This window comes from Ovis canadensis, chromosome 14, assembly GCF_042477335.2.
Source record: "Ovis canadensis isolate MfBH-ARS-UI-01 breed Bighorn chromosome 14, ARS-UI_OviCan_v2, whole genome shotgun sequence".
NCBI lineage: Eukaryota > Metazoa > Chordata > Mammalia > Artiodactyla > Bovidae > Ovis > Ovis canadensis.
Window position 1 is genome coordinate 59628174 of NC_091258.1, and position 22041 is coordinate 59650214.

At 53.8% G+C, this 22041-nt stretch overlaps 3 protein-coding genes across 20 annotated transcripts in view; all 3 read right to left on the minus strand.

Moving 5' to 3' along the window:
* SYNE4 (spectrin repeat containing nuclear envelope family member 4) lies at window positions 1–5854 on the minus strand. 7 transcript variants are annotated; one of them, XM_069550574.1, is made up of 8 exons: window positions 4735–5854; window positions 4178–4328; window positions 2979–3122; window positions 2425–2595; window positions 2090–2338; window positions 1059–1136; window positions 317–375; window positions 1–231 (listed from the first exon to the last, which is right to left on the minus strand). In XM_069550574.1, the coding sequence occupies exons 1-8, from the start codon at window positions 4860–4862 to the stop codon at window positions 51–53; spliced, it is 1161 nt and encodes a 386-aa protein (XP_069406675.1). In that variant the 5' UTR covers window positions 4863–5854; the 3' UTR covers window positions 1–50. The 7 variants fall into 7 exon arrangements, with proteins under 7 accessions (XP_069406675.1, XP_069406673.1, XP_069406674.1 ...); XM_069550572.1 differs by having other exon boundaries at window positions 2410–2595; XM_069550573.1 differs by having other exon boundaries at window positions 2425–2604.
* Window positions 5528–11389, minus strand: ALKBH6 (alkB homolog 6). Of its 9 annotated transcripts, XM_069550641.1 has the most exons (8): window positions 11268–11326; window positions 10378–10460; window positions 9973–10061; window positions 8175–8457; window positions 8032–8092; window positions 7508–7659; window positions 7179–7295; window positions 5531–5968 (listed from the first exon to the last, which is right to left on the minus strand). In XM_069550641.1, the coding sequence occupies exons 6-8, from the start codon at window positions 7634–7636 to the stop codon at window positions 5705–5707; spliced, it is 510 nt and encodes a 169-aa protein (XP_069406742.1). In that variant the 5' UTR covers window positions 7637–7659; window positions 8032–8092; window positions 8175–8457; window positions 9973–10061; window positions 10378–10460; window positions 11268–11326; the 3' UTR covers window positions 5531–5704. The 9 variants fall into 9 exon arrangements, with proteins under 9 accessions (XP_069406737.1, XP_069406735.1, XP_069406738.1 ...); XM_069550636.1 differs by lacking the exon at window positions 8175–8457 and having other exon boundaries at window positions 5528–5968; window positions 9993–10061; window positions 11268–11389; XM_069550634.1 differs by lacking the exon at window positions 8175–8457 and having other exon boundaries at window positions 5528–5968; window positions 7149–7295; window positions 9993–10061; window positions 11268–11368.
* A 371-nt stretch (window positions 11390–11760) lies between these two features.
* Window positions 11761–22041, minus strand: part of LOC138418718 (CAP-Gly domain-containing linker protein 3) — a 29434-nt gene continuing 19153 nt past the window's right edge. For all 4 annotated transcript variants that reach the window (XM_069550376.1, XM_069550375.1, XM_069550379.1 and 1 more), the window contains 12 exons: window positions 20501–20640; window positions 20323–20416; window positions 19958–20119; window positions 19458–19576; window positions 18723–18959; window positions 16046–16181; window positions 15797–15925; window positions 14781–14924; window positions 14589–14712; window positions 14318–14382; window positions 13883–13955; window positions 11761–13303 (listed from right to left, as the gene is read on the minus strand). In XM_069550376.1, the coding sequence (XP_069406477.1) occupies window positions 13249–13303; window positions 13883–13955; window positions 14318–14382; window positions 14589–14712; window positions 14781–14924; window positions 15797–15925; window positions 16046–16181; window positions 18723–18959; window positions 19458–19576; window positions 19958–20119; window positions 20323–20416; window positions 20501–20640 (1478 nt within the window). In that variant the 3' untranslated portion in view covers window positions 11761–13248. The remainder of the gene's footprint in view (window positions 13304–13882; window positions 13956–14317; window positions 14383–14588; window positions 14713–14780; window positions 14925–15796; window positions 15926–16045; window positions 16182–18722; window positions 18960–19457; window positions 19577–19957; window positions 20120–20322; window positions 20417–20500; window positions 20641–22041) is intronic.

Genomic DNA, 22041 nt, shown 5'->3' on the forward strand with positions numbered 1-22041 from the left:
TCCTTTAGCAGGGACTATTTATTACCTATGTCTATGTCTAGACGGCCTTCTCACATTGGAGGGGGACCATTGACATAGCTGAGCTCCAGGTAAGGTGTCCTGATCAGTTGCGAAGGAGAGCAGCAGGAGCCCCCTGACGTGGGCAGGAACAATGTGATACCCACCAGGAAAAGGAAGAGGAGGAGGAGATGGAAGAAGGTCAGAGGTCGCCTGGATGAAGGAGTGGGCACTCTGTGAAGGGAAATGCAGTGTTAAATGTACCAGTGGGTGCCACCATGAGCCCTGTCCCCCAAACTCCTCTCCCAAAACGTCTTACCCAGGGTGCGCCTCCAGCATCACATCTTGGAGACTGGGAGATGCTTGCCTCATCCTGTCCTAAACATAGAGAGCCACCAGCAGCAGAATGGGTGGAAGTGACATTTAATGTGCTCTTTACCTTACTACCATAGACAAGCAGAACTGGGCTTATTTCTCCTCCTCTCCTAGCACCCCTTCCATCCTCAAGCCCCCATGGGGACTTGGAATAGCTCCAAGTGTAGTGGAGGTCTGTCTGTGCCTTCCCTCCATGCAGTCCCCCTTTTCCCGGTAACGGTGGTTCAACTTGGAGAGGACGGTATCATAATTCCTCACTATTCTGAATTCACAATTCTACCTCCATAACTAGGCATGTGACCAGATCTGGCCAATCAGAGCCCTCCGTCAGCTTGGCTACTGTGATTGGTGGCGAAGCGGGAGTCCGACCTAGAACTTTTGCTGCCTGTGAGTCTGGAGCATTCTCTTCCGGGGTGAGTGAGCCAGTGGGAAGAGAATGTGTAGCTGCTGGGGCAGCCATGTTGCTGAGAAGAAATCCACCGTGAAGTAGAGCCCAAGACAGGGAGGGACTGCACCCTGGCAGTATTTGAGGTCTGAAATTCAACAGCATCTAGACTTTTAAGTTAAGTGGTGAAAAAGAACAACAACCCAGCATCCCCTTTTTGTGTGTAATTCAGTCAGGGTTGGGTTGCTGTCACTTGCTATCATGATTCGTGAGTGATACACCTGGCTGAGGACCAACTCACTCGAGACTTCCAGAGCAGGGGTTGTCTTCGGTGACTTGCTATGTGTTTTCGGTGGCTGAGGCCCGACATGAGCATGTCCTGTGGGGGGAGAGAGGTGTGGGTTCCTTGGAGAATCAGTGACAGACACAAAGTTGAGGAAGCGCCACGATGGCAGTATGGTGTCATATAGATGAGATTCTGGGGGAAGAGCGAGATCTCAGGGAGAGATGAAGAGAGGGCCAGAGCCCAACAACAACAGCAAACCCGAAAAGAGAGACATTATTTATTCATTCACGCAACAAATATTTAATGAGTGTCTGTTACACTCCAGGTACTGTCCTAGGAGTTGAGGACACAGTGGGCACAGAAGCAGGCAAAATGCTGGCATACATGGAGTTTATATTCTAGCAGGAGACAGAGAGACTGTAATTTAATAAGCATATAATGGCAAGATGTGGTAAGTACTGTTAGGTGCTAACTTTTCACTCAGTCGTGTCCGACTCTTTGTGATCCCATGGACTACAAAGTCTATGGAATTCTCCAGGCCAGAATACTAGAATACTGGAGTGGGTAGCCAATCCCTTCTGCAGGGGATCTTCCCAACCCAGGGATCAAACCCAGGTCTCCCACATTGTAGGCAGATTCTTTACCAGCTGAGCCACCAGGGAAGCCCAAGTAAGAGGATAAGGAGTAATAATGTTCTGAGACCAGGGCAGGTCTCTCTGAAGGGGTGATATTTGAGGAGAGACTGGAGTGAAGGAGGAGGGGAGCTGGGCATGCATCTGGGGGTTTGGAGATGGGAGTGTGTTTGAAATGTCTGAAGAGTCAGGAGGGTAGTGTGGTTGTGGTGGGGTGAATGAGGGGGACAGTGAGAGGAAGTGAGGGCAGAGAGACCCGGAAGGAGAACACTGAGACACCAAAAGAGAAAGAGACACTGGGAGAGACAGAGCCAGAGGCTTGAAGGCCTTCTCGAAAGGCCAGGACCCTGCTAGGAGACACACAGAGGGTCCCATGGGTGCTTGGAGGGAGGAGGTCACCCCGCCTGCTCTCACCTCCAGGCTTTGTCCTCTGCTCTGGGGGCCCCTGTGGCCACACAGCTCACACGGAGCCCCTGGCATCCGGGCTGTCCTTCGCCCTAAAGGCTCAAGGTCCCCAACGTCCCCCGCCGGGTCCCATTCCAACTCTGCTGGCGTGGGGAGGCTACTGGGTGCCCAGGGCCCCCAGACCCCACCAGGGCCCGGCCCATCTGAGTCCCCCTCGAACTCCAAGTCCTGTTCCAGTGTGCTGGCCTCCTCCAACACCTGCTCAGAGGACAGAGGTCATAAAGGTTGAGACTGGCACCCGTGCCAGGGACCACCAGGGTGGGCCATACCAGGCTGGTGCTGACCAGCTGGGCCTGCAGCCGCCACAGCTGTCGGAAGATGCTGTCTTGGTGGGCTCTGAAGGCCTTCAGGAGTTGCTCCAGGGCTGCCCGGGTCTGAGGCTCACTGCGCTGTGCCAGCCCCTCACCGAACACCAGCAGTGCATCTAAACGCTCAGCTGCTCCACGTAGGTCTGCCTGTAGCGCCTGGGTGCACATGGTTGGACATCATCAATACACCCCACCCTGCTGCCTGCACACATACACACACACACACACACAGGGTACACATGGTTGGACATCATCAATACACCCCACCCTGCTGCCTACACACACACACACACACACACACACACACACACACTGGGTACACATGGTTGGACATCATCAGCACACCCCACCCCACACCACCCCACTGCCTACACACAGACACACACAGACACACACCACAGGGGCACCAGAACACCAGAGACCTAGGACTGGAGTTACTACCCCCACCCTCTTCCCATCCAGACATGGGGAACATGGAACAGATCCATTTCCAAGGGAAGCTGGCCCCCACTCCTGAGGCCCTTACCCACCTGCAGCTGGACCATCCTGCTCTGGGCTGACACGCAGGGCCCCAGGCCTCGCTCCAAGTCCTGCAGCCAGAGGCCCAGCCCCAGAAGACAAAGATGCAGACTGTCCTGATCAGCCTCTAATACCTCTCGGCTAGAGATGGGGTGCTGGGGAACACAGGGCTGAGTCAGAGCCAGTGAGCCAACCCGGACCTTGTTCCCATTCCCATTGCACCCAGGCTCCTGCCTTCTGGATGCTTCTCTGCAGCAGAGTCCATCTGTGGGTGTGCCCCAAGGCCGCTCCCACCTAGAGAAACTTCCCAGTGGAGTCAGGTCCAAGAACCTCTAGTTCAAATTCTCCAGGTTTTCAAGGCTCCTAGAAACTTGTCCATATAGGGCCTGGGGGTCTTGGAGAGGGAAGGGTAATGGAACCAAATTACTCCCACAGGGAACACCAGGGCCAATGATGAGATAATTATTGGACTTCCCTGGTGGTTCAGTGGTTAGGAACCCACCTGCCAATGCAGGGGACATGAGTTTGATCCCTGGTCCAAAGACTACATGCTGTGTGGCAACCAAGCCCGCGCCACATCTCAACTACTGAGCCCATGCACCGCATCTAGAAAGCAGCCCCACTACGAAGAGTCAGACACATTGGAGCAACTGAACAACAATAACAACTCTCTGCAACTAAAGAAAGCCCACATGCAGCAATGAAGACCCAGCACAGCCATGCCGTTGCCGCTGCTGCTAAGTCGCTTCAGTTGTGTCCAACTCTGTGCGACCCCATAGACAGCAGCCCACCAGGCTCCCCCGTCCCTGGGATTCTCCAGGCAAGAACACTGGAGTGGATTGTCATTTCCTTCTCCAATGCATGAAAGTGAAAAGTGAAAGTGAAGTTGATTAGTCGTGTCTGACTCTTCGAGACCCCATGGAGTGCAGCCTACCAGGCTCCTCCATCCATGGGAGTTTCCAGGCAAGAGGACTAGAGTGGGGTGCCATTGCCTTCTCCGCAGCACAGCCATAAATTAAAAAAATATTAACATAATTCTCTCTCAGTTGATAAAATATGAAGTAGTAGGTCAAGAATCATTGTCTAGAGCATCCCACCCCCACACAGTTGGCCAACACTTTTCCAGAATCATCCCTGGTGTGGAGGGCAGACTCTAGGAGACAGACAGGAGGTGGGGGCTGGCCCAGGGGCCCAGGTCACCTCAACTCACCTCTAGGTTTTTTGCTCCAGCTGACTCCTCAAGGGAAGAGGGCGCTGGCAACCTGGGGAGGCCAGCAACAGGCTCCAGGCCCCTTGGCCCACCCCGGAAGTGCTCTGGAGGGTCCAAAGAGTCCTGCCCCAGCTTCTGGGGCTGTTCTGACCTGGGAGGTGGAGGACAATGACAGGCCCCTGGGTGAGTCTTCAGTGAAAGTGAAAGTGAAGTCGTTCAGTGGTGTCCGACTCTTTGCAACCCCATGGACTGTAGCCTACCAGGCTCCTCTGTCTATAGGATTTTCCAGGCAAGGGTACTGGAGTGGGTTGCCATCTCTTTCTCCAGGGGACCTTCCCCACCCAGGGATTGAACCCAGGTCTCCCGCATTACAGGCAGACACTTTACCATCTGAGCCACCAGGTGAGCTAGGTGCCCATTATTCACTCTACCCCACCCCTGTCCCGGGTTACCTCTCCCATGTCCCCATGTCCCCAGGGGGTCTTAGCCACAATACCTCCTACCCTGGTAATGCCCCCACCACTTTGGACCCCAGTTTCTAAAGCCCCAGCCCCTACCTGATGCTCTCCTCTCCAGATGCAATGCAGATTGTGTCTCCAGTAGCGTCCAGCTCCCTAGGCGCTCCAGGGGGGTGACTGAAGGGCTCTGAGGGGGATCTAGGGCCCAGAGGTGGGGGCCGGGCCATATTTGGGAGCCTGGGGACGAAGAGTCGGTGAGGACCCCCAGCAGGAGCCCTTTTTCTAGCCCCAGTCTCCTTGAAGACTTCCTCAGTAGGACTCACCCAGGCCTGAGGCAGCCAAAAGCCCAGGGGCAGGTTCAGCTCCACCTCCTTCCAGGTGGAACCTGGACCCAGGTAATTTGATGCCTAGCTCAGGTGACCCTATCTCCACTTAACTCCTTCCTCCCTAGTATACCAGTAGCTGACTTTCAAGCTCACCCCACCCAACTAAAGGGTTTCCAGATATGACCCTCCCTGCTCAAGAGCCCCAAGTTCTGAATCACTCTGAGACCCAGACCTCTCATCCTGGGAACCCACATCTGCGTGTGCATGTATATTCAGTCATGTGGGAGGCTTTGCCAACCCCATGGACTGTGGCCCGCCAGGATCCTCTGTCCATGGGATTTCCCAGGCAAGAATACTGGAGCGGGTTGCCATTTCCTACTTTAGGGGATCTTCCCCACTCAGGGATTGAACCTGTGTCTCCTGCATTAGCAGGGGGACTCTTTATCACAGAGCCACCTGGGAAGACCCCCTGGGGGCTCACACCATTCTTCCAAGGTCACAGACGCAGACCCCTTCGGGAACCCAAACATCTGCCCACCCCCACCCCCAAATGTCCAAAACCAGAGTAAGACTTTTTTGTTGTTGGTTTATTTGGAATGGGTCCTCTTCCTGTGGTTTCCACACAGGTACTGGAAAATAACCCGAGGGGAGCCACCTCTACCCCAGAGATCCAAGGTCACAGGAAGGTAGCAGTCCAGAGCGGGAGGGAGCTCGGGAATCCGAGCAGGTCCTGGGCCCTGGCGTCACTTGCTGAGTAGGAGGCCAGCGCGCAGCACGCGGGGGACTCGGCGGATGGTCAGCGAGACGCGGGTGCCGCGCACCAGGCGGGCTCCCGGCTGCGCCGAGGGGCAGGCGGCGGCGTTGGGCGGCAGGGAGGCTGCCTCGAGTGCGTCTACGCTGGCTGCCGCGATGCCGTGGAGGAGGCGCGTGTAGGCGGTGCCACGGAGCACCAGCAGGCTGCGCGGTTCAAGCAGCAGAGAGGTGGCCGGCCGGGCCGGGGGCCGGGGCTGCGGGGAGGGTTGAAGGTTAGCGGGTCCCCAGAATTTGGTGGCGGAGGCAGACGAGAGTTCAGCAAGTTTGGGGGTTCAGGTCAGTGAGTTCCAGGGGCAAAGGCTGAGGGGCAAGTGTGCTCCTAAGAATCAAGGCTTTGGAATGAAAATCCCAAGAGCGACGGGGCCAGGGCCTGGAGGGGAGGGGCACGAGGGGAGGGAAAGGGGAGTGGTCGGCAGTCTTTTGGGAAGGGGTAGGAACTAGGCTGCAGATGGGGGCGTCTCGGTGTCTAAAGAATCTTCAAGGGTCTGGGACTGAGGGATCAGTGGTCCCAGTAAACTGGGTGAAACTGGGCCAAGGACTTGGCTGAAGCCAGGAAGGGAGGGAGAGAGGAGCGGGTGTGGTCTGGGCGGACGTGGGGGTATCTCAGGATGCTTTGAGGACACCAGCAAGGTGGTGGGCAGACAGGAGCATGTAGGATTGACAAAGGGAGCCCGGGGACTTCCCTGGGGGTCCAGTGGTTAACACTCTGTGGTTCCATTGCAGGAGATGAAGTTTCTGTTCTAGCCAGGGAACTAAGGTCCTACTTGCTGGGTGGTATGGCCAAATAAATAAAAGTTTTTTTCTTTTCTTTTTTTTTTTTTAAGGGGGAACCCTAAGGAGCAGCTGTGATCAGGGTATCCAGGGTAGTTTCTGTGAACACTGGGGGGTCAGACATGCATCAAAGAAAGAGGTCAGGGAAATTGTCATGAGCAACCCTCACAGAATGGGGCTTGAGCAGTGAGTCCTGGGTTGAGGTGCCAAGAGAATCTGGAGGTGTCCTGCGTGACAGATCACATTATTGGAGTGGGAGGGAGGAGGTCAGTATTGGGGTGCCTATGCAGTGGCCACTGAGAGTCAGGGTGTCTGGGAGGATGTCAGAGACACCCCTGAGGGGATGGTTGTGGCGGTATCAGGATATCAGTGTCTGTTGGAGAACTGGGGAGCCCTGCCTGCCGTATTGGAGTGCTCACTCTAAATATGTGGGGCCAGGACATCTGTAGGATGTCAGGATAGTTGCTCAACAGGTGGGGGTATTGGGGTATCTGTGAAGATCATGATTTCTAGGGCACCCTGCAGGTAGATGGGTATCAGGGCTACCTCATAGGTGGGTGGAACCAGGGTCTCTTGGAGGATATGGGAGGTCAGAGCACTCACAAGTGGCTGGGGCAGCATCTCAGGGCCCACCTGCTCTGTTGGGTTATCATCCTCTGGCTGCCGAGGCTCGTAGAGGTCCAGCATGGTGTGAGAGCCCAAGCTGATAGTGCTGACGGTCGGGTAGTACAGTGGCCCATCCTCGTGGGGCTGAGGAGTGAGTACCAGGGCTGGATGGGGCAGGAGTCCACACATCCCCACCCCCAACCCTCCGAGGTGAAAGGTGTCCCCCAGCTGGGGACAGGGAGGCGAATGCTTGGTTGGGCTATGTGAACCGCTTAATGAGAGTGGACGTGGGTCAACATGATGCCCTGCCCCGCGGTGGGTCCCAGGTCTCGAGGGTGGGGTGAGAGAGTGGTTACCATGATGCCCTCCCCAGGCAGATACTGGTTTACGAGGACGTGGTTGGCTGGGAGACCCCCAAAAAGGCTGAGGTCAGACACTTTGTCCACGTAGCGCTGGAGCCACGGTGGCAGTCGCTCAGGAACCATCCCCCGGGGATGGGGGAGCCCACCTGGGGGAGGATAGTGGGGTGCTGAGGGCACCCAACCAAGGAGCTCTGGCACCAAGGAGCCCCCATTAGGAATATCTTAGTGGTTGGTAGCACTCTGACCTCCTCAGGGACCCCTAACTCTTTGGAGATCCCCACTCCACTCTTCAAAGCTTTCCTGCTTCTCCAAAACGTAAAGATACCCCCCAACCCATCAGGAAATTCTAACCCCTCAAGACCTCTACTGACCCCTCAGAATCCTCCTGGCCCTTGGGATCCCTTGAGCCCTCAGGGACCCCCCCACCTTCGCCTCAATGTCCTGAGACTATCAAACCTGACATGCCTACCCCAGCCCACATCCCTAGGTCAGCTATGCTCACAGTCAGGGACACTCACCCCAGTTCTGTAACTTCCTCCCGGAGAGCTGGGTCCATTTTGGCTTTGGGGCATTGAAGACCTGGGAGATAGAAGGGGGTCAGTCCTTTTTCAAGGACCACCCTCTCTGATTCTCCCACCCAGGCCAACAAAGCGGTTTTTACCTGGGGTGGAAATGGGTCATCTCAGTGTCTGTGGGATCATTCTCTGGGATAATGTTCCCAGGATTTTGTTGTTTGCCTTCTCCCCCTGAGGAGACCACAAGCCTCAAAGCTGACCTGTGTCTACCAGGATTGAGAAAGGGCTGTACAATCAGGGTCTGAATCTACCCAGAGCTCTGGGCTGGATTGGGCTCTTTCACCTCAGCAAACAGTCTGCACTCTAATTTTCGGATCCCTGGGCTATCTCAGGACAGTCTGAGTTCTGGAACCTCCTTGTTCCTATTGCCTGGGGGAGAAAAAGTGCTAAACTGGGTTATTCAATACAGTCAAGAGAGTATTTTGAAAATTCTCCACTGCCAAGACCCCAGGGGTCTCGAAAGGGTTGTCTCAAAGAAGTCTAAGAAGGGACTTCCTGGATGGTCCAGTGGCTGACTCCACACTCCCAATGCAGGAAGCCTGGGTTTGATCCCTCGTCACGGAACTGTTAATATATCCCACATGCTGCAACTAAGAACCCTCATGCCACAGCTAAGAACCTGCATGCCGCAACAAAGTCTGAAGATCCTTAATACTGCAACTAAGACCCGGCACAGCCAAATAAATACTAAAAAATAAAAAGTTGGACTTCCTTGGTGGTCCAATGGTTAAGAATATATCTGCCAATGCAGGGGACATGGGTTCGATCCCTGGTTTGGGAAGATCTCACATGCCGCAGGGCACCTAAACCTGTGCACACAACTTACTGAGCCCACACACCCTACAGCCTGTGCTCCTAAAACAAGAGAAGCCACTTCAGTAAGAAACCCGTGCACCACAACAGAGGTAGCCCCTACTCGCCGCAACTAGAGAAAGCTTGCGCACAGCAAGGAAGACCCAGAGCAGCCAAAAATTATTTAATTAATCAAAAAGCATCTTTAAAAAAATAAGCCTAAGAAATCTCCTTATTTCCTTCATGGTAATGGGGCTGGGATGGGTTGTCTCAGTAGGAGAGTCTGAGCTCTCAACCTAACTCATTCCTGGGCCTCAAACAAGATAGGAGTAGTTGAGACTGCACAGGGCAGGTTCAGGCTCTGTAACCAAGGCTCTGGGGCTGCAAAGGGCTATCCCATGCATGGATTCTGAACTTTGTAAAACTCTTCTTCTTTCCCCAAACCTTAAGAATAGAATACAGACTGTACTATCTAACACAGGTGGTCTGGGCTTGGTAACCTTGTACCCAAGGCTCTGGGTCTATGCTGAGCTATCAGCGGAGGGAAGCGTTTACTCTTAACATTCTGAGGCCTGAACTATTTCAGCACAGAAATCTGAACACTGTAAATTCTTCATTCCCCAAATCTCAAGGGCCTGTCTCAAGGGCCTGAACTGGGCTCTTTCAGCCTGTGTTGTAACTTCCTTTTCCTTATAACAGTAGCAGGATTGGGTTGTCTTAGCACGGAGAGCCTAAACTCCATAATAAACACCACCTTTCTAGGAATCAGTTTGGGAAGTTCACTGGTGCTCTAGTGGTTAGGATTCAGCGCTTTTATTGCTATGACCTGGGTTCAGTCCCTGGTCAGGGAATGAGATCCCGCAAGATGTATGACTTGGCAAAAAAAAAAAAAAATCAGTTTGGTTTCCCCTAAGCCTCCTGGGAAAAGCTCTTTAGCCAGGCCCCGGCAGGTGTTGAGAAAGGAATAGGGAAGGTGAGGGATGGGTGCTGGGCGGCACTCTCCTTTCTGCCAGGGTCTTCACTGTGGCTTTGTCGGCTCTCACATGAGAGCTGGGGGTTGGAGAGGGATCTGGGAAGAGGAGAAGAACAGACCAGAAGGGTGTTGAGGTCACCTGTCGAAGCAAATACTCCTCCTCTTCCTTGGAGATGAAGTCAGGGATGTAGTAAATTACAGGTGGTGCCTAGGACAGAGAGATCCCCCTGAAGGTGTGGCCCTTTCACCCGCAGACTAGTGCTAGCACCCATGCGCAGCCCCTCCTCTGGAGTGTAGCTCAGGATGTCCCCAGACAGGCCAGGGCCTTAAGTCAAGGGACCGATGACTATTTGGGGGATGAGGAGGTGGGGGTGAGGATAGGGCTGGACCCTGAGGGTAAGAATGGAGAGGGAGGGGTCAGGCCCAGCCCACAAACCCAGGAGTTAGCCTTCCTATCCATCTCCACTCTTATCTCCCACCCTCTAGTCCCCACCTTCACCCTCTGCAACCCCAGTCCTGACAACCTGCTCCACCCTGAATGGCTCCAGGGCTGGGACCCTGGCATCCTGATCCTCCATCGACAGCAACTCCAGGTACCCGGTCAGACCTGTGGGGAGGGGAGAAGAACATGCTGAAGTAACCAAGCCTGCCGCCCTCAGATTATGATCCAGCTTTCTGCTCTTACCATGGGCCACAGCCTCAGCTCAGACCTCTAGGGAAGCTCTCTTGGTTTCTAAAACCTAAGTCCTCAGTATCTCAAAAGCCACTCAGTGCACAGCCCCCACACTTGCCCGGACACAATGAGCACCCAGAATACTCCCCCAAACTCCATCCACCAAAGGTCCATCAAACTACACATATTTGCTGTCTTAAGCTCCCCCAGAGAACAGCCTCTGACTCCATCCGCCGCCTTTCCCAAGAGCTCCACACATATGCCCTAGGGCTACACACCAGAGTCCCTTTAAACACCTTGATTTGAGACCTCATCGTAAAAACTGCCATGCCCTGACTAAGCACAGCGCAGCATGCATGCCTAAAAACTGCAATCCTGCTCTCCAACAGTGTTCAAGGTCTTCACAGATCCTCCTCCCTCCTCAAGCCCTTTCAGACACTCCATTCTGAGCACCCTTGTGCCCCCAGTCTAAGCCTCCTCAGACATACCCATTTTCAGTCTCCTCGGATCCCCCTCCTCTAGACTCCCTTCTCTTCCGGAGCGCCCCTTCACTGCAGCACCCCTGGACCTGTGACCCTGAGTCTGACTCCTTCCACGCTCCGAGCCCCCTGGACCCCCCGACTCTGTCTTCTAGAACTCCACATTCTGAGCTTCCTCGGACTCCCACATGCGCTTCCCTGGGTCCCCACTCTCAGCTCTCTTGGACCGCCATCTCCACCCTCGGCCACCCCGCAGACTGACCGTCCACCAGTGACCCCTCCAACATCCAAATTCAACATCCCAATTCCCTTCCCAGCTACTTCCGCCCCCATGCACGACTGCCCGACGCAGGCATCCTCAGACCAATGGGAATTCTCAAAAGCGCTAAAGCTCCGCCTTCCACCCAATAGGCGCTCTCACAGAGTGTCGCCCCGCCCCCTCACCCTCGTTCGGTGATAGGCTATGCCTCCTGGCCTTTGAGCCACTGGACCCTTCAGAGACCGAGCTTCGTCTGGACCGACCAATGAGAGCTTCAGAACGGAATCCGTCCACACTGCGGAGCGAGCCCAGAGTAGAGCCCACAGGGAAAACGGCTGTGTTGGAAGGACTCCCCCCCGCCCCCCCGCAGGTTAGGCCATCCTATATACGAGCCGTAGGGAGACGAGGCTGAGGGAAGGACTTCCTCTGCCATGCTCCCCTAGTAAGGGTTAGAGGCACGGCCGTTAACTCCCTAAACACCGACCCCACACAGAAAGCCATAGAAACGTCTTTATTGAAGGGGATGGGGGTCATGCTGAGTTTGGGGACATGCAGTGAAGGGGCAGTCGTGAGCTGTCCTTGGTTTTCAGGGCCCCAGGTCTGCCCTGGACACCCTGGGCCTTCAGGGTCTCCGTCGGCTTCTGCTGGTCTGTCCAGGGTGCTCTGAGGTCCTTCAGGGCCAGTAACTTAGATTTGGTGTTTTGGACCTGTGACCAGAACGTAGACTGAAATGGGGGCTCCAGGATTTGGGATCCCCTCAAGGCCTCGATGCTCCTCGTCTATTAGAGAGGGAGGCTTGAGGATTTGGGGATTCCCTTGGGACTGGGACTCTTGGAATTTGGGTATCTTGAGATCCATGGACTCGGGGCATTGAAGTCCTCTGGTTTCCAGGGATGAGAATTTCTGTTTGGGGGTCTCCTGGTGCCTATGAATAGGGCTTGACATGCCCTGGATGCCCAGGATGCATATCCTGACTACAGTCTCCTCCATCTCAGGCATAGGGACTTCCATGGTTGGGTTTCCTGGGGGCTTCGAACTGGATTTTTTAAATTTGGGATTCCCTGGGGATTTGGGGTTCCATGATTTGGGGGTCCTGGGAGTTAGGGTTTGGGGCTCTCCTAGGGGCTGTAGGAATTAAGGGCAGAGGGAAGTTTGGGACATGTACTCTGGGGGTTGGGATCCTGAGTCCCAGAATGGGGCCTCCAAATTTTGGGGTCCCCCAAAGGGGGAAATCATTACTTAAAAAATAGAGAATTTTCTGGGAGCCTGGCCAGCACAGGTGCTGTGGGCCACATGGGGTGGGCTTCATACAAGGCACTGGGGGTTTCTTGAGGGTGCAGAGGATAGGAAGACTTGGGGGTCCTGTAATTAGCACTTCCAGGACTGTTTTGGCATCTGTAAATTGGGGGTGACAGTGGGCTGGTTAATGTGGGTCTCTTCTTGAGGGGTAAGAGTAGAGGTTTTTGTTAATGGAGGGAGTGTCCGATTGCAGTCTAAGGGTTTTGGGGTGACCATGGGAGTCACAACATCTTGACAGGACTGATATTAAATGTGGGTCTGTTACTCTTCTCTGGAGATGTTTCTTTCAAGGGGGTTTGATGCGGGGAGGGTCTTTGTTAATAGGGAATGGTTCTGCTCCAGTGACTAGTGACTCAGGAATGTTCTACTGTGGAGCATTATGTAGAGAAAGTCACCATCATTTGGGGTGAGATGGAAATCTGTTAATTGGAGGGTCTGATCTGAGGGGTGGGACTAGCCTGAAGGTACTACACTCAGGGAATCTCTTTCTGGGTAACATAGGGTCTGTATTTGGGGGGTCATCATGGGGGAATCTGTTAATAGGGCCTCAGTGATCGAGGGCTGGCTAATGGGGTCTCTATTCTGGATGTGTTACTGGGAATCTCTATCTCAGGGTGACTCGGGGGTTCCTTGTGTCAGGAGACGCTAGAGGGGGCTCTGTGTCTCTGTCAGATGTCCAGGGCCTCTAAGACTGCATCTCCGCCCTCAGCATCCAAGGAAACCAGCAGCAGAAGAGCAACCTGGGGAAAAGAACTGTGTCACAGTCCCAGATGTGGGAGCATCTGGGCCCATCCCCACCTGGCTCTTCCCCAAGGGTCTGGGATTTGCCCTTTCTGGGTTCTGCCTCCACCTTTCCGGCTCTCTCGGGCTCTTCTGGAGCAGAGGGTGTTCTGTCTCCCTTATTTTTGTTTAGTTGCTAGTTGTGTCTGACTCTTTGCGACCCCATGGACTGTATGTAGCTCACTCCTCTGTCCATGGGATTTCCCAGGCAAGATTATTGGAGTGGGTTTCCATTTCTTTCTCCAGGGGATCTTTCCCACCCAGAGATTGAAACCCTGTCTCCTGCTTGGCAGGCAGATTCTCTACCACTGAGACACGAGGGAAGGTCTTACCTGCCTCTTAAAAATTGAATTCACCAGGATTCATGGTGGGGCCTCACTCTCTAAAGACTGTTTCTGGGTAAGCTAACTTTAGTCCTAAGTTTTCCTAACCTCTATTTCCAGCCCCAACCAGAACTCCAGACCCCTCTGTCCAGTGGCCTGGTGGATGGCTTTCCCTGAATTATCTCACAGGAGAGGGGACCAAGGGTTGCTACGCACCTGGAGATGGAGTTTTCTGATGCGATGTCCTTTGGGGTCCGGACTGTTGTGAAAGTGCGTTTGGGCTGCGTCACTGAAGAGAGGGGCAAGGTCTCAGGTGATGGGATGACAGACCCACCTCTGTCCTCAGTATCCACCCAGACTCTTTGTCATTAATATTTATCTACATCCCCAATATCCTACACTTCCAACAGCCATCTAGACTCTCTTTTCAATAATACTCCCTGTGTCCTCTGAGACCTACCCATGTCCCAGTGCCTGCTCAGAACCTTGTCAACATCCTCTTCTCCGTAACACCCATCCTTTTGGGGGTCCGACTCATCATTTTCCTGGATCCCCAATTAAACACTAGAGATCCTGTCACCAGCATATACCTAAGGACCTTCCTGCCTACCCTCAAACCACATTCCTCCGCACACCCATCCTGCAACTCACTTGTCACTTGATGCACTTTTTTGGCTCCAACATTGTCCCCAGGGGGGTCAGTGGATCCACCAATCCTGGGGAGACATGAGAAGTGGGAGGAGTCAGAGCCACAAGAGGCCAGGGTCTGGCAGGAGCTGAGCTACAGGGGGCCTACGAGGAAAGCGCTACGGTATAGGGGTGGGTGTCCACTCTATCCTCCTGGTCCAAGAGGAGGAGACATCTATGGCGGGTATCAGGGCTCTAGGTAGTACCCTGGGCGATGATCAGAGTCTGGGCTCACCTCTGAATTCGAGATGCTGGTGCAAAGACGCCATGCTTTGGGGGGCAGGTGAAGTACCGGACACCGAAGACAGAGCCGTCGTGCTTGCCGGTGGGCTGGTCCAGCTCGATGCCATACCAGTACCCTGAAACAGGAGGGGGTCAGGACGCCTTGAGGCCCTGCCTGCCCCCCAGCCCATATCGTGATCCTCACCTGGGGCGAAGTCTGTCTTCCCATAGAAGCGCACAATCCCTTGCTTCTGGCCAGCGACGAGGACTTGGTCTCCAACCTCAGCCTTGGCTCCTTCGCGCTGCTGCAGGCTGCCCAGAGACGGGGATGATGAGGGTTTCTTCTTACCTGGGGGTGGAGGGGACAAGGGTTGAGGGTGAGGCCTCTAGACACCAGCCCAGGGGTCGCTGTGCCACCCAGAAAACCACAGGTAGGAACTCTGTCCTTGATCAAATGAGATGAACTGCCGAGCCCTTCTCTGAAATAGGAGTGCGGGGCTGGGCGGCTTGAAAGAAAACCCCAGCTGCCAGAGAAACTGGGGTTGGGGGCTTTAGGCGTGAGGGAGAAAACTGAGTCAAGAACCTAGAGCACCCCAAAAACTCTTTCTCAAAGTTAAGGATATTGAGGCCAAAGGAAAAACCGAGTGTCAAAAGTTAGAAATTGTCCTTTTAAAATGAAGGAGGGGGGGAACTTCCCTGGTGGTCCAGTGGCTAAGACTCACACTCCCAATGCAGGAGGCCCACATCAATCTCTGGTCAGGAAACTAGATTCTGCATGCCACAACTAAATATCCTGCATGCTGCAAGGAAGATGGAAGATCCCATGTGCCACAACTAATACCCAGCACAGCAAATAAATTTTTAAAATAAAAAATATGAAGAGGGGAAAATAAATAAAATGAAGGAGGGAGTTGGGTCTGAGGGTAAAGCAAGTCACTAAAGCCAGGAACCCCACAGACTGTTCCCTAAAACTGGGAGAAAGCCTTTGGGTCTAAGGGGAAGCTAAGTCACAGGGGGCAGGGAACACATACAGGTCCTTCCAAGAACTGGGTGGGACCAGTACTGAATCAAAGGAGAAACTCAGGTACAAAAGTCAGGGACTCAAGAGTTTGTCCTCTAAAATGGGAGTTTGGGCCTGAGCAAAAACTGAGTCACAGAAGCTGGGCTACCCACAGAATATCCTCAAGACTGGCTCCTGTCACCCCGTGGGCTCCGCCTGACCTTTGTGTTCCCTGCGGCCCTTGCCAGTGACACGGGAGAAGTCCATTCGGGGAGTCCGAGGTGTAGAGCTGACGGATGAAGGAGGTGCGTCCACTGCCTTGGAGATCTTGGACACAGAGGCAAAAAGACCTGGGGGGACAGAGCCTGGGCTGGGAGTTGTCCAGGCCTCTGGCCCCTGCCCCATCATCACCCCCGTCCCCACCACTCAGTCAGCAGTATCACTGCTGAGTGGACCCCAGTGGGACTGACCCTGCTTGGGAGGGCAGATGAAGTACCGGACGCCCCCAACACTGCCATCATTCTTGCCCTCGGGTTCATCCAGCTCCACGCCCACCCACTGGCCACTGGCGAACTCCGTGGTCCCGCAGAACCGCAGCGTGCCCGTCTAGAGAAAACAAGGGAGGATATGGCTTGGGTGGGCCTTGGGAGGCCATAACATCACTGGCACAAGGAATTCCCTGGCGGTCCAGTGGTTAAGAGTCAGCACTTTCCCTGCTCAGTCCCTGGAGATCTTGCAAGCTGCACAGAGTGGCCAAAAAAAAAAAAAAAAAAACACATCAGTGGCAACAAGCAGCATGGTGGAGCGTATGAGGGAGCCCCAGGCTCAAATCTCAGCATCTCAGCTTGGACATCACCATTCACTGGCTATGTGACTTAACCATACTGTGCCTCAGTGTCCTCATCTGCGAAATGGGAGTAGAAATTGCACCCACCTTACAGGATTGTTACAGAGCTGCCCTGTCCAATGTAGTAAATAGCCACTAGCCACATAATGACAATTTAACTGAAATCAGGATCTCCCCCATGGTCCAGTGGTTAAGATTCCATGTTTCCACTGCAGGGGTTATGGGTTTGATCCCTAGTCAGGAAAGTTCCACATGCTGAGCAAGGTGACCAAAAAAGAAAAAAAAATAACTAAAATTAAATATTTCCCCAATTGTAGTAGACACATTCCAAGTTCTTAATAACCACATGTGGCTTGTGGCTACTTCACTGGACTATAAATACACAGAACAATCTCACAAAGTCTATTGGACATGAATGCTACAGAGACAGAAAAGCCCTCAGTACAGGGATTGGTGCTGAGTAAGGGATCAGTACGTGTTGACTATTAGTATACTGTCACTTTCGTAGAGGGGCTGCATGGGCCTCAGTGTCACCTGTAAAATGAGGATAACAGTCCACCTCAGAGTCTAGTTATCCGGTGGAAACATTTTTAATATATGTGGCATTGCTTAGCTGCAGTGAGTGTGGTTATTATCATTTGGGTGAGGTTCCTTCACTGCTCTAAGCCTCAGTTCCTTGTCTATAAAATGGGCCAAATAATAGTGCCTCCTTTGGAGAGTTGGTGTGGGGATCAGAACAGTGGCTGGCACACAAAGCGCACTTGGTGTACACCAAGCCCTGTTCTAAGGGCTTTACTCATTTTAACTAATTTAAACTTGGAAAAGAATCTAAAAGAGAATGGATATGTGTGTATGTGTAACTGATTCATTTTGCTGTACAGTGAAGCAAACTAACACAACACTGTAAAATACAAATCCATTTTTAAAATAAACCTCATACACCCCCCTGAAATGGGTATTATTAGTTTCCTTTTACAGATGAAGAAACTGATGCCCAGAGAGGTGAAATCACTGGCCCCACAGCTGGCAAGTGGCAGAGCTGAGATGCGCTTGAGCAAATCCTAATAACCACTTTGCTGTGCTGCTTCTCTCCAGGCAGAGACTGTTATTACATGTCTCCAGACAAAGGTTTCACCACTCTGGATTTCTTACAGTCTTCTATGTTGTAAAATGGAGAGAGTCAACCCCTCCTGCTTTCAAAATTGGGACACTGATTTGATTAGATCACGTACAAGAACTTTCCAAAGGGGGCTGATGTATGCAGAACTCTTGATTAGGAAACAAAGTGTGACTTTATGGCTTCTCACTGCACAAAGAAACAAAATTCAGTCACTGCAGTGGCCTGCAGGTCTAGTGTGATCCAGCCCCTGCTAACCTTGCCACTTCACTCTCCCTAGATAACTCCCCTCCATGCACACTCCTCTGAGCCTTTGTACCTCTGGTTTCCTTTGTCTTATATTTTTACAAGATGAGCTCCTTCCCATCTCAGCCCATATATCACCTCCTCAGAGATGCCTTCTCAGAAGACCCTAGCTAAAACCACCTCTGCCCTCGCCCAGGGCCAATTTATTAAATATTTGCATTTAATAAATGTTTTCAAAGCCCTTGCTACTGGAAATTATCTTAACTGTGAGTTGACTTTATTGACTGTCTCTTCTTCAATAGAAATGGAGTTCTATGAGGGCAAAGCTGGGGCTGACACAGGTCTTTACCCCCAAGGACAGGCTGGGTCTAGCATGGGGCCTGAGGGACATCAGGTAAATGAATTCAATTTGGAATGCCTGGATGAATGAAGATATTCTCTGTCCTCTGGGACTTTATCCCTGCTCCCTCTTCCTAAGACCCCCCCCCTTCTCCTTTTCTTCTCCTGGCTCACTCCTCCACATCTTCAAGTGGGTGCATTCCCCATCACACCCCTGATTGCTCTGATCCATACTTTTTTCCCAAGCAAAGGAGTGATCACTCTGGGAGCACAGGTGGCCCTGAATGGGGACCACAAGGCCCAGGGGGCCCCAAATGGGGCCAACCTGTGCTGATCACTCTGCCTGTGCTTCCCCACGAGAGCCACAACTGCTCTGGGCTGTCACTGTCAGGAGATGGATCTGTTGTCCCCCTTGGATTAAGAGCTCAGCCCAGCGTGGGGCATAATGGAGGCTCTAGCAGAACAACTGTGGGATGAAATAAACGCTGTGTGCATGCCCGGGAGGGTGGACAGACAGAGGGGACGAGTCTGGACTCTGCCCAAGGCCCCAGCTTTGAGCACTGAGTCCTGCCCTCCCCTCCCTGCTCCAGTTCCTGACCTTCTGGCCATCCAGTAGCACGCGGTCTCCCAGGCGCAGGCCCAGTGCGCTGAGCATGAGATTGCCTGGGACGTTGTCATAGTTGGGTAGTGTGACCTTGGGGAGGGCGCAGGAGAGTGGCACTGCCTCCTCCAGTAGCGTCCTTAGCTCCTTGGCCACCAGTGCCGCCTCTGCCTTGTCCAGGGACATGTCCATGGGGTCTGGGACCACCTCTGCTGGCACTTGTCCCTTTCGGTTCTGTGGACCAACAGGAAGAGATGGGGAGAAAACTCAGTAGTGGTAGGCTGCCCTCCCACTGAGGCCATGCCCCCAGAGATCCTGGGTCAAGGTGAAGCAGAGATGGGAGTAAGGTCATGCCCTGGGCTAACATGGCAACAGGAAGGGATGGGGCATTAAGGTTCAGATCACGGTCCCCAGGGAAGCCCACCCCTAAGACCCCAGCCTGGGGATGTCAAGTATGGAGCCAACAGGGAATGAACGTCCCACTTCAGTAGTCATGCCTTCAGGGCCAAGACCCCAAGCCCAGAAATGGGGCCATGGAAGGACAAACACAGAAGATGGGCTCCTGTGGTACCAGGTCAAGGGTCCAACTGGGCCAATGGGGAATGAGAGCGTCAAGAAAGGCAAGTGGTCCTGCCCCCCCCCCCCCCCATCCTCTGCAGAGGCCTGCTGGCTGGAAAGGGATTGGGAAGGAAAGAAAAGGAAGGTAACAGGACTGGGCCAGGGTGGCAGTACCCGAAGCGCCGGGTTGGCGCCGTGTTCCAGCAAACACTTGGCCGCGCCCAGGCACAGGTTGGAGGCAGCGATGTGCAGGGCTGAGCCGTGGTTGAAGTCACTGCACGTGGAGTTCACCACTGGGAAGTGGGTGAGAGGAGGGTTCCAAGTGAGCGCCCTCGGCTCCCAGCCCTTTCGCTGCTGCCTTCCAGACTCCGGAAGTCCATCTCTTCATCTCTCTCTTAACCCGCAGGCTCCAATGCCTCCCGCAGGCTCGGACAAAGCCCCGCCCTTCCTCGGCCACACCCCTCCCGACTAGCTCCTGCCAGGTCCCAGCAGCGTTAAGGACCACTGAGCCCCATTTCCTGCGCCTCCCGCCCCCTATCCTGGCCTCCCAAGCCGAGACCATTAGTCACCTTCCCACCCTTCTTCACTCCCTACACCTGAGCACCCTCCTCCTGCTTCAAGACCTCCTTCCTCTCCTGGGCCCTGCCCGCTCCCAGCCTGGCCCTCCTCCTCACCTCGGGGCCGCGCACCCTTCAGCAGCACACGCACGAGATCGGGCACGTCGAAATAGGCGGCGTAGTGAAGTGCGTTCATGTTAGTCCAGCGGCTACGCAGGGTCACGTCTGCGCCCAGAGCCAGCAACTGCTGCGAGAGGCGCACCGCCGCCGCGGGGTCCCCTGCGCGACAGCCCAGGTCAGCTTGGGTCCCCTCCTCCAGAGAGTGGGGCCAGGGCCATGGGGCAGACTCTGGGCCTCAGGGACTGCACTTGGGGGTCCTAGGCTGTGGACTCAGGATGGAGGTTGGAGGGCTGGAGTTCTGAGAGTGTCGGGCGTGGGAGCCTAGGTTTGGGGGTTCATGGTTTGGGGGCTAGGACCCTCACCGACTCCGTGGGCCCCAGCCTTGCACGCATAATGGAGCAGTGTCATGTCGGTCAGCCCATCGCGATCATTCACATGGCAGCCTCGACGCAGAATCTAAGGGTGCCGGGGACCAGGGAGGGTTACCCAAACACGTGAGGGACCCCTTCCCCTCCTCCCTTGCATCACCAGTGTCCTTACCTCGTTGCCGATGACGTCGATCTTGTGTTGGACTTGGGGCACCCACTGACGCACGATGGCGAACAGCTCAGGGATGGTGGTCTGGGGGTCAAACAGAATCTCCTGGCAGGCAGGGTCGTTGGGGTCGAAGAAGGTGAAGGCTGGGGTGGTGAGAGGTCCAAGGTCACCCCCAGGCAACCTGACCCCGCCTCCTTCCACCCCGAGATACAGCAGCCCTAGGTCTTTGTCTTTAAGACCTCCTAAGGCAGGGGTCTCACACTGGTGGCCTTTGGGCCCTGGGCATTTTCTGTGTGGCCAGCACGAGGTTTCAAAATAAAGAGGTTTCACATAAAACTTAGGATGCCCTCTGTGTTTTGAAAAATTAAAGATCAGGCAATTCCTGTATAACAGCCACCTCTACCTCACAAAACAAGTGTGACAAGGAGTCTGCATGCCAAAGGGGATTGCTACTGTTCTGGCCCATGGTACCCTGTCAGTCTGGGCACGATTAGGCCAAATCTCCAGAGTAAAGAAAAAAATTTTAATATTGATTTATTTATTTGACTGCACTGGATCTTAGCTGCGGCATGTGGGATCTTTGTTTTAGCAGGCAGTATCTAGATCTAGTTCCCTGACCAAGGATTGAACCCAGGCACTCAGCATTGGGAGCACAGTCTTAGCCACTGGATGACTAGGGAAGTCCCAGAGTAAAGAAAACTTAAAAGCCAGAAATCAGTTTTTAAGAAAAATCTGCCCAATTTTTCAGCTACTGTGCAGTCCACATAAAATGTATCCATGGGCAGGATCCAACCTGTGGCCAGCCAGGGGGAAACCCAGAGGAACTTCCATCTCTCTGCTGTAGACTCTGAGGATTGCCCTCTAATAATGTTCAGCACCCAGCACAGGGCTGGCATGTGGTGGGAACTCAGTGCCTGTTGAACGGATGAGCACATGAATGACCAGATGATAGAGAGCCCAGGGAAGTACCGTACAGTCTCCAGCCGGCAGCCTGTGTGCTCCTTTAAAACCCCAGCCCTTCTTGGCGGAGATCCCTGCCCTGGCTCCCATCACACTCGAGTACAGATCCAAATTTCACTCTGGCCAAAGGCCCTGCACCAACTGGCCTTGTCTGTTCTTTGCTCTCTCCCCCTCACTCATTCCCCTCCAGTCACACTGGCCTCCTTCCACCCTTTCAGTCTGCCAGGCAAATTGCTGTCTCAGGGCTTTGTGCTTGCTGTTTTTCTTGCCAGGGCCAGCCTTCCTCAGATCTTCTTAAGGCTCCAGAGAGGCCTCTCCAGACCACCCTGGCTAAGTAAGCACCTCTGCCCTTCTCCATCTCTTGCTCCCCCCGCCCCCAATTCTTTTTTTTTTAAATTTGGCTGCATCGCAGGGCATGTGGGATCTTAGTTCCCCAACTAGGGGTCGAACTCACACCCCCTTCACTGAAAGCACAGTCTTAACCATTGGACCGCCAGGGAAGTCCCTCTTGCCTTTTTAAAAATTTCTTTAAGAATATCACTACTTGGGTACTTCCCCAGCCATCTGCTGGTTAAGACTGCAGA

What these genes read in the sequence shown, in the direction of transcription:
- SYNE4 (XM_069550567.1), bottom strand. Translation starts at nt 4,862, where the DNA reads ATGGCCCGGCCCCCACCTCTGGGCCCTAGATCCCCCTCAGAGCCCTTC. An exon ending in GCAGGATGGTCCAGCTGCAG is followed by an intron (nt 2,605 to 2,978) that starts GTGGGTAAGGGC and finishes ATGTGCACCCAG; the next exon opens with GCGCTACAGGCAGACCTACG. An exon ending in AGCTGGTCAGCACCAGCCTG is followed by an intron (nt 2,339 to 2,409) that starts GTATGGCCCACC and finishes TCCTCTGAGCAG; the next exon opens with GTGTTGGAGGAGGCCAGCAC.
- ALKBH6 (XM_069550634.1), bottom strand. Translation starts at nt 11,292, where the DNA reads ATGTTGGAGGGGTCACTGGTGGACG. An exon ending in GGAGGGGTCACTGGTGGACG is followed by an intron (nt 10,461 to 11,267) that starts GTCAGTCTGCGG and finishes CCCTCCCCACAG; the next exon opens with GTCTGACCGGGTACCTGGAG. An exon ending in AGATGCTGCCCCAGCCACTT is followed by an intron (nt 5,969 to 7,148) that starts GTGAGTGCTCTG and finishes CCCTCCCCGCAG; the next exon opens with CCCCGGCCCCCGGCCCGGCC.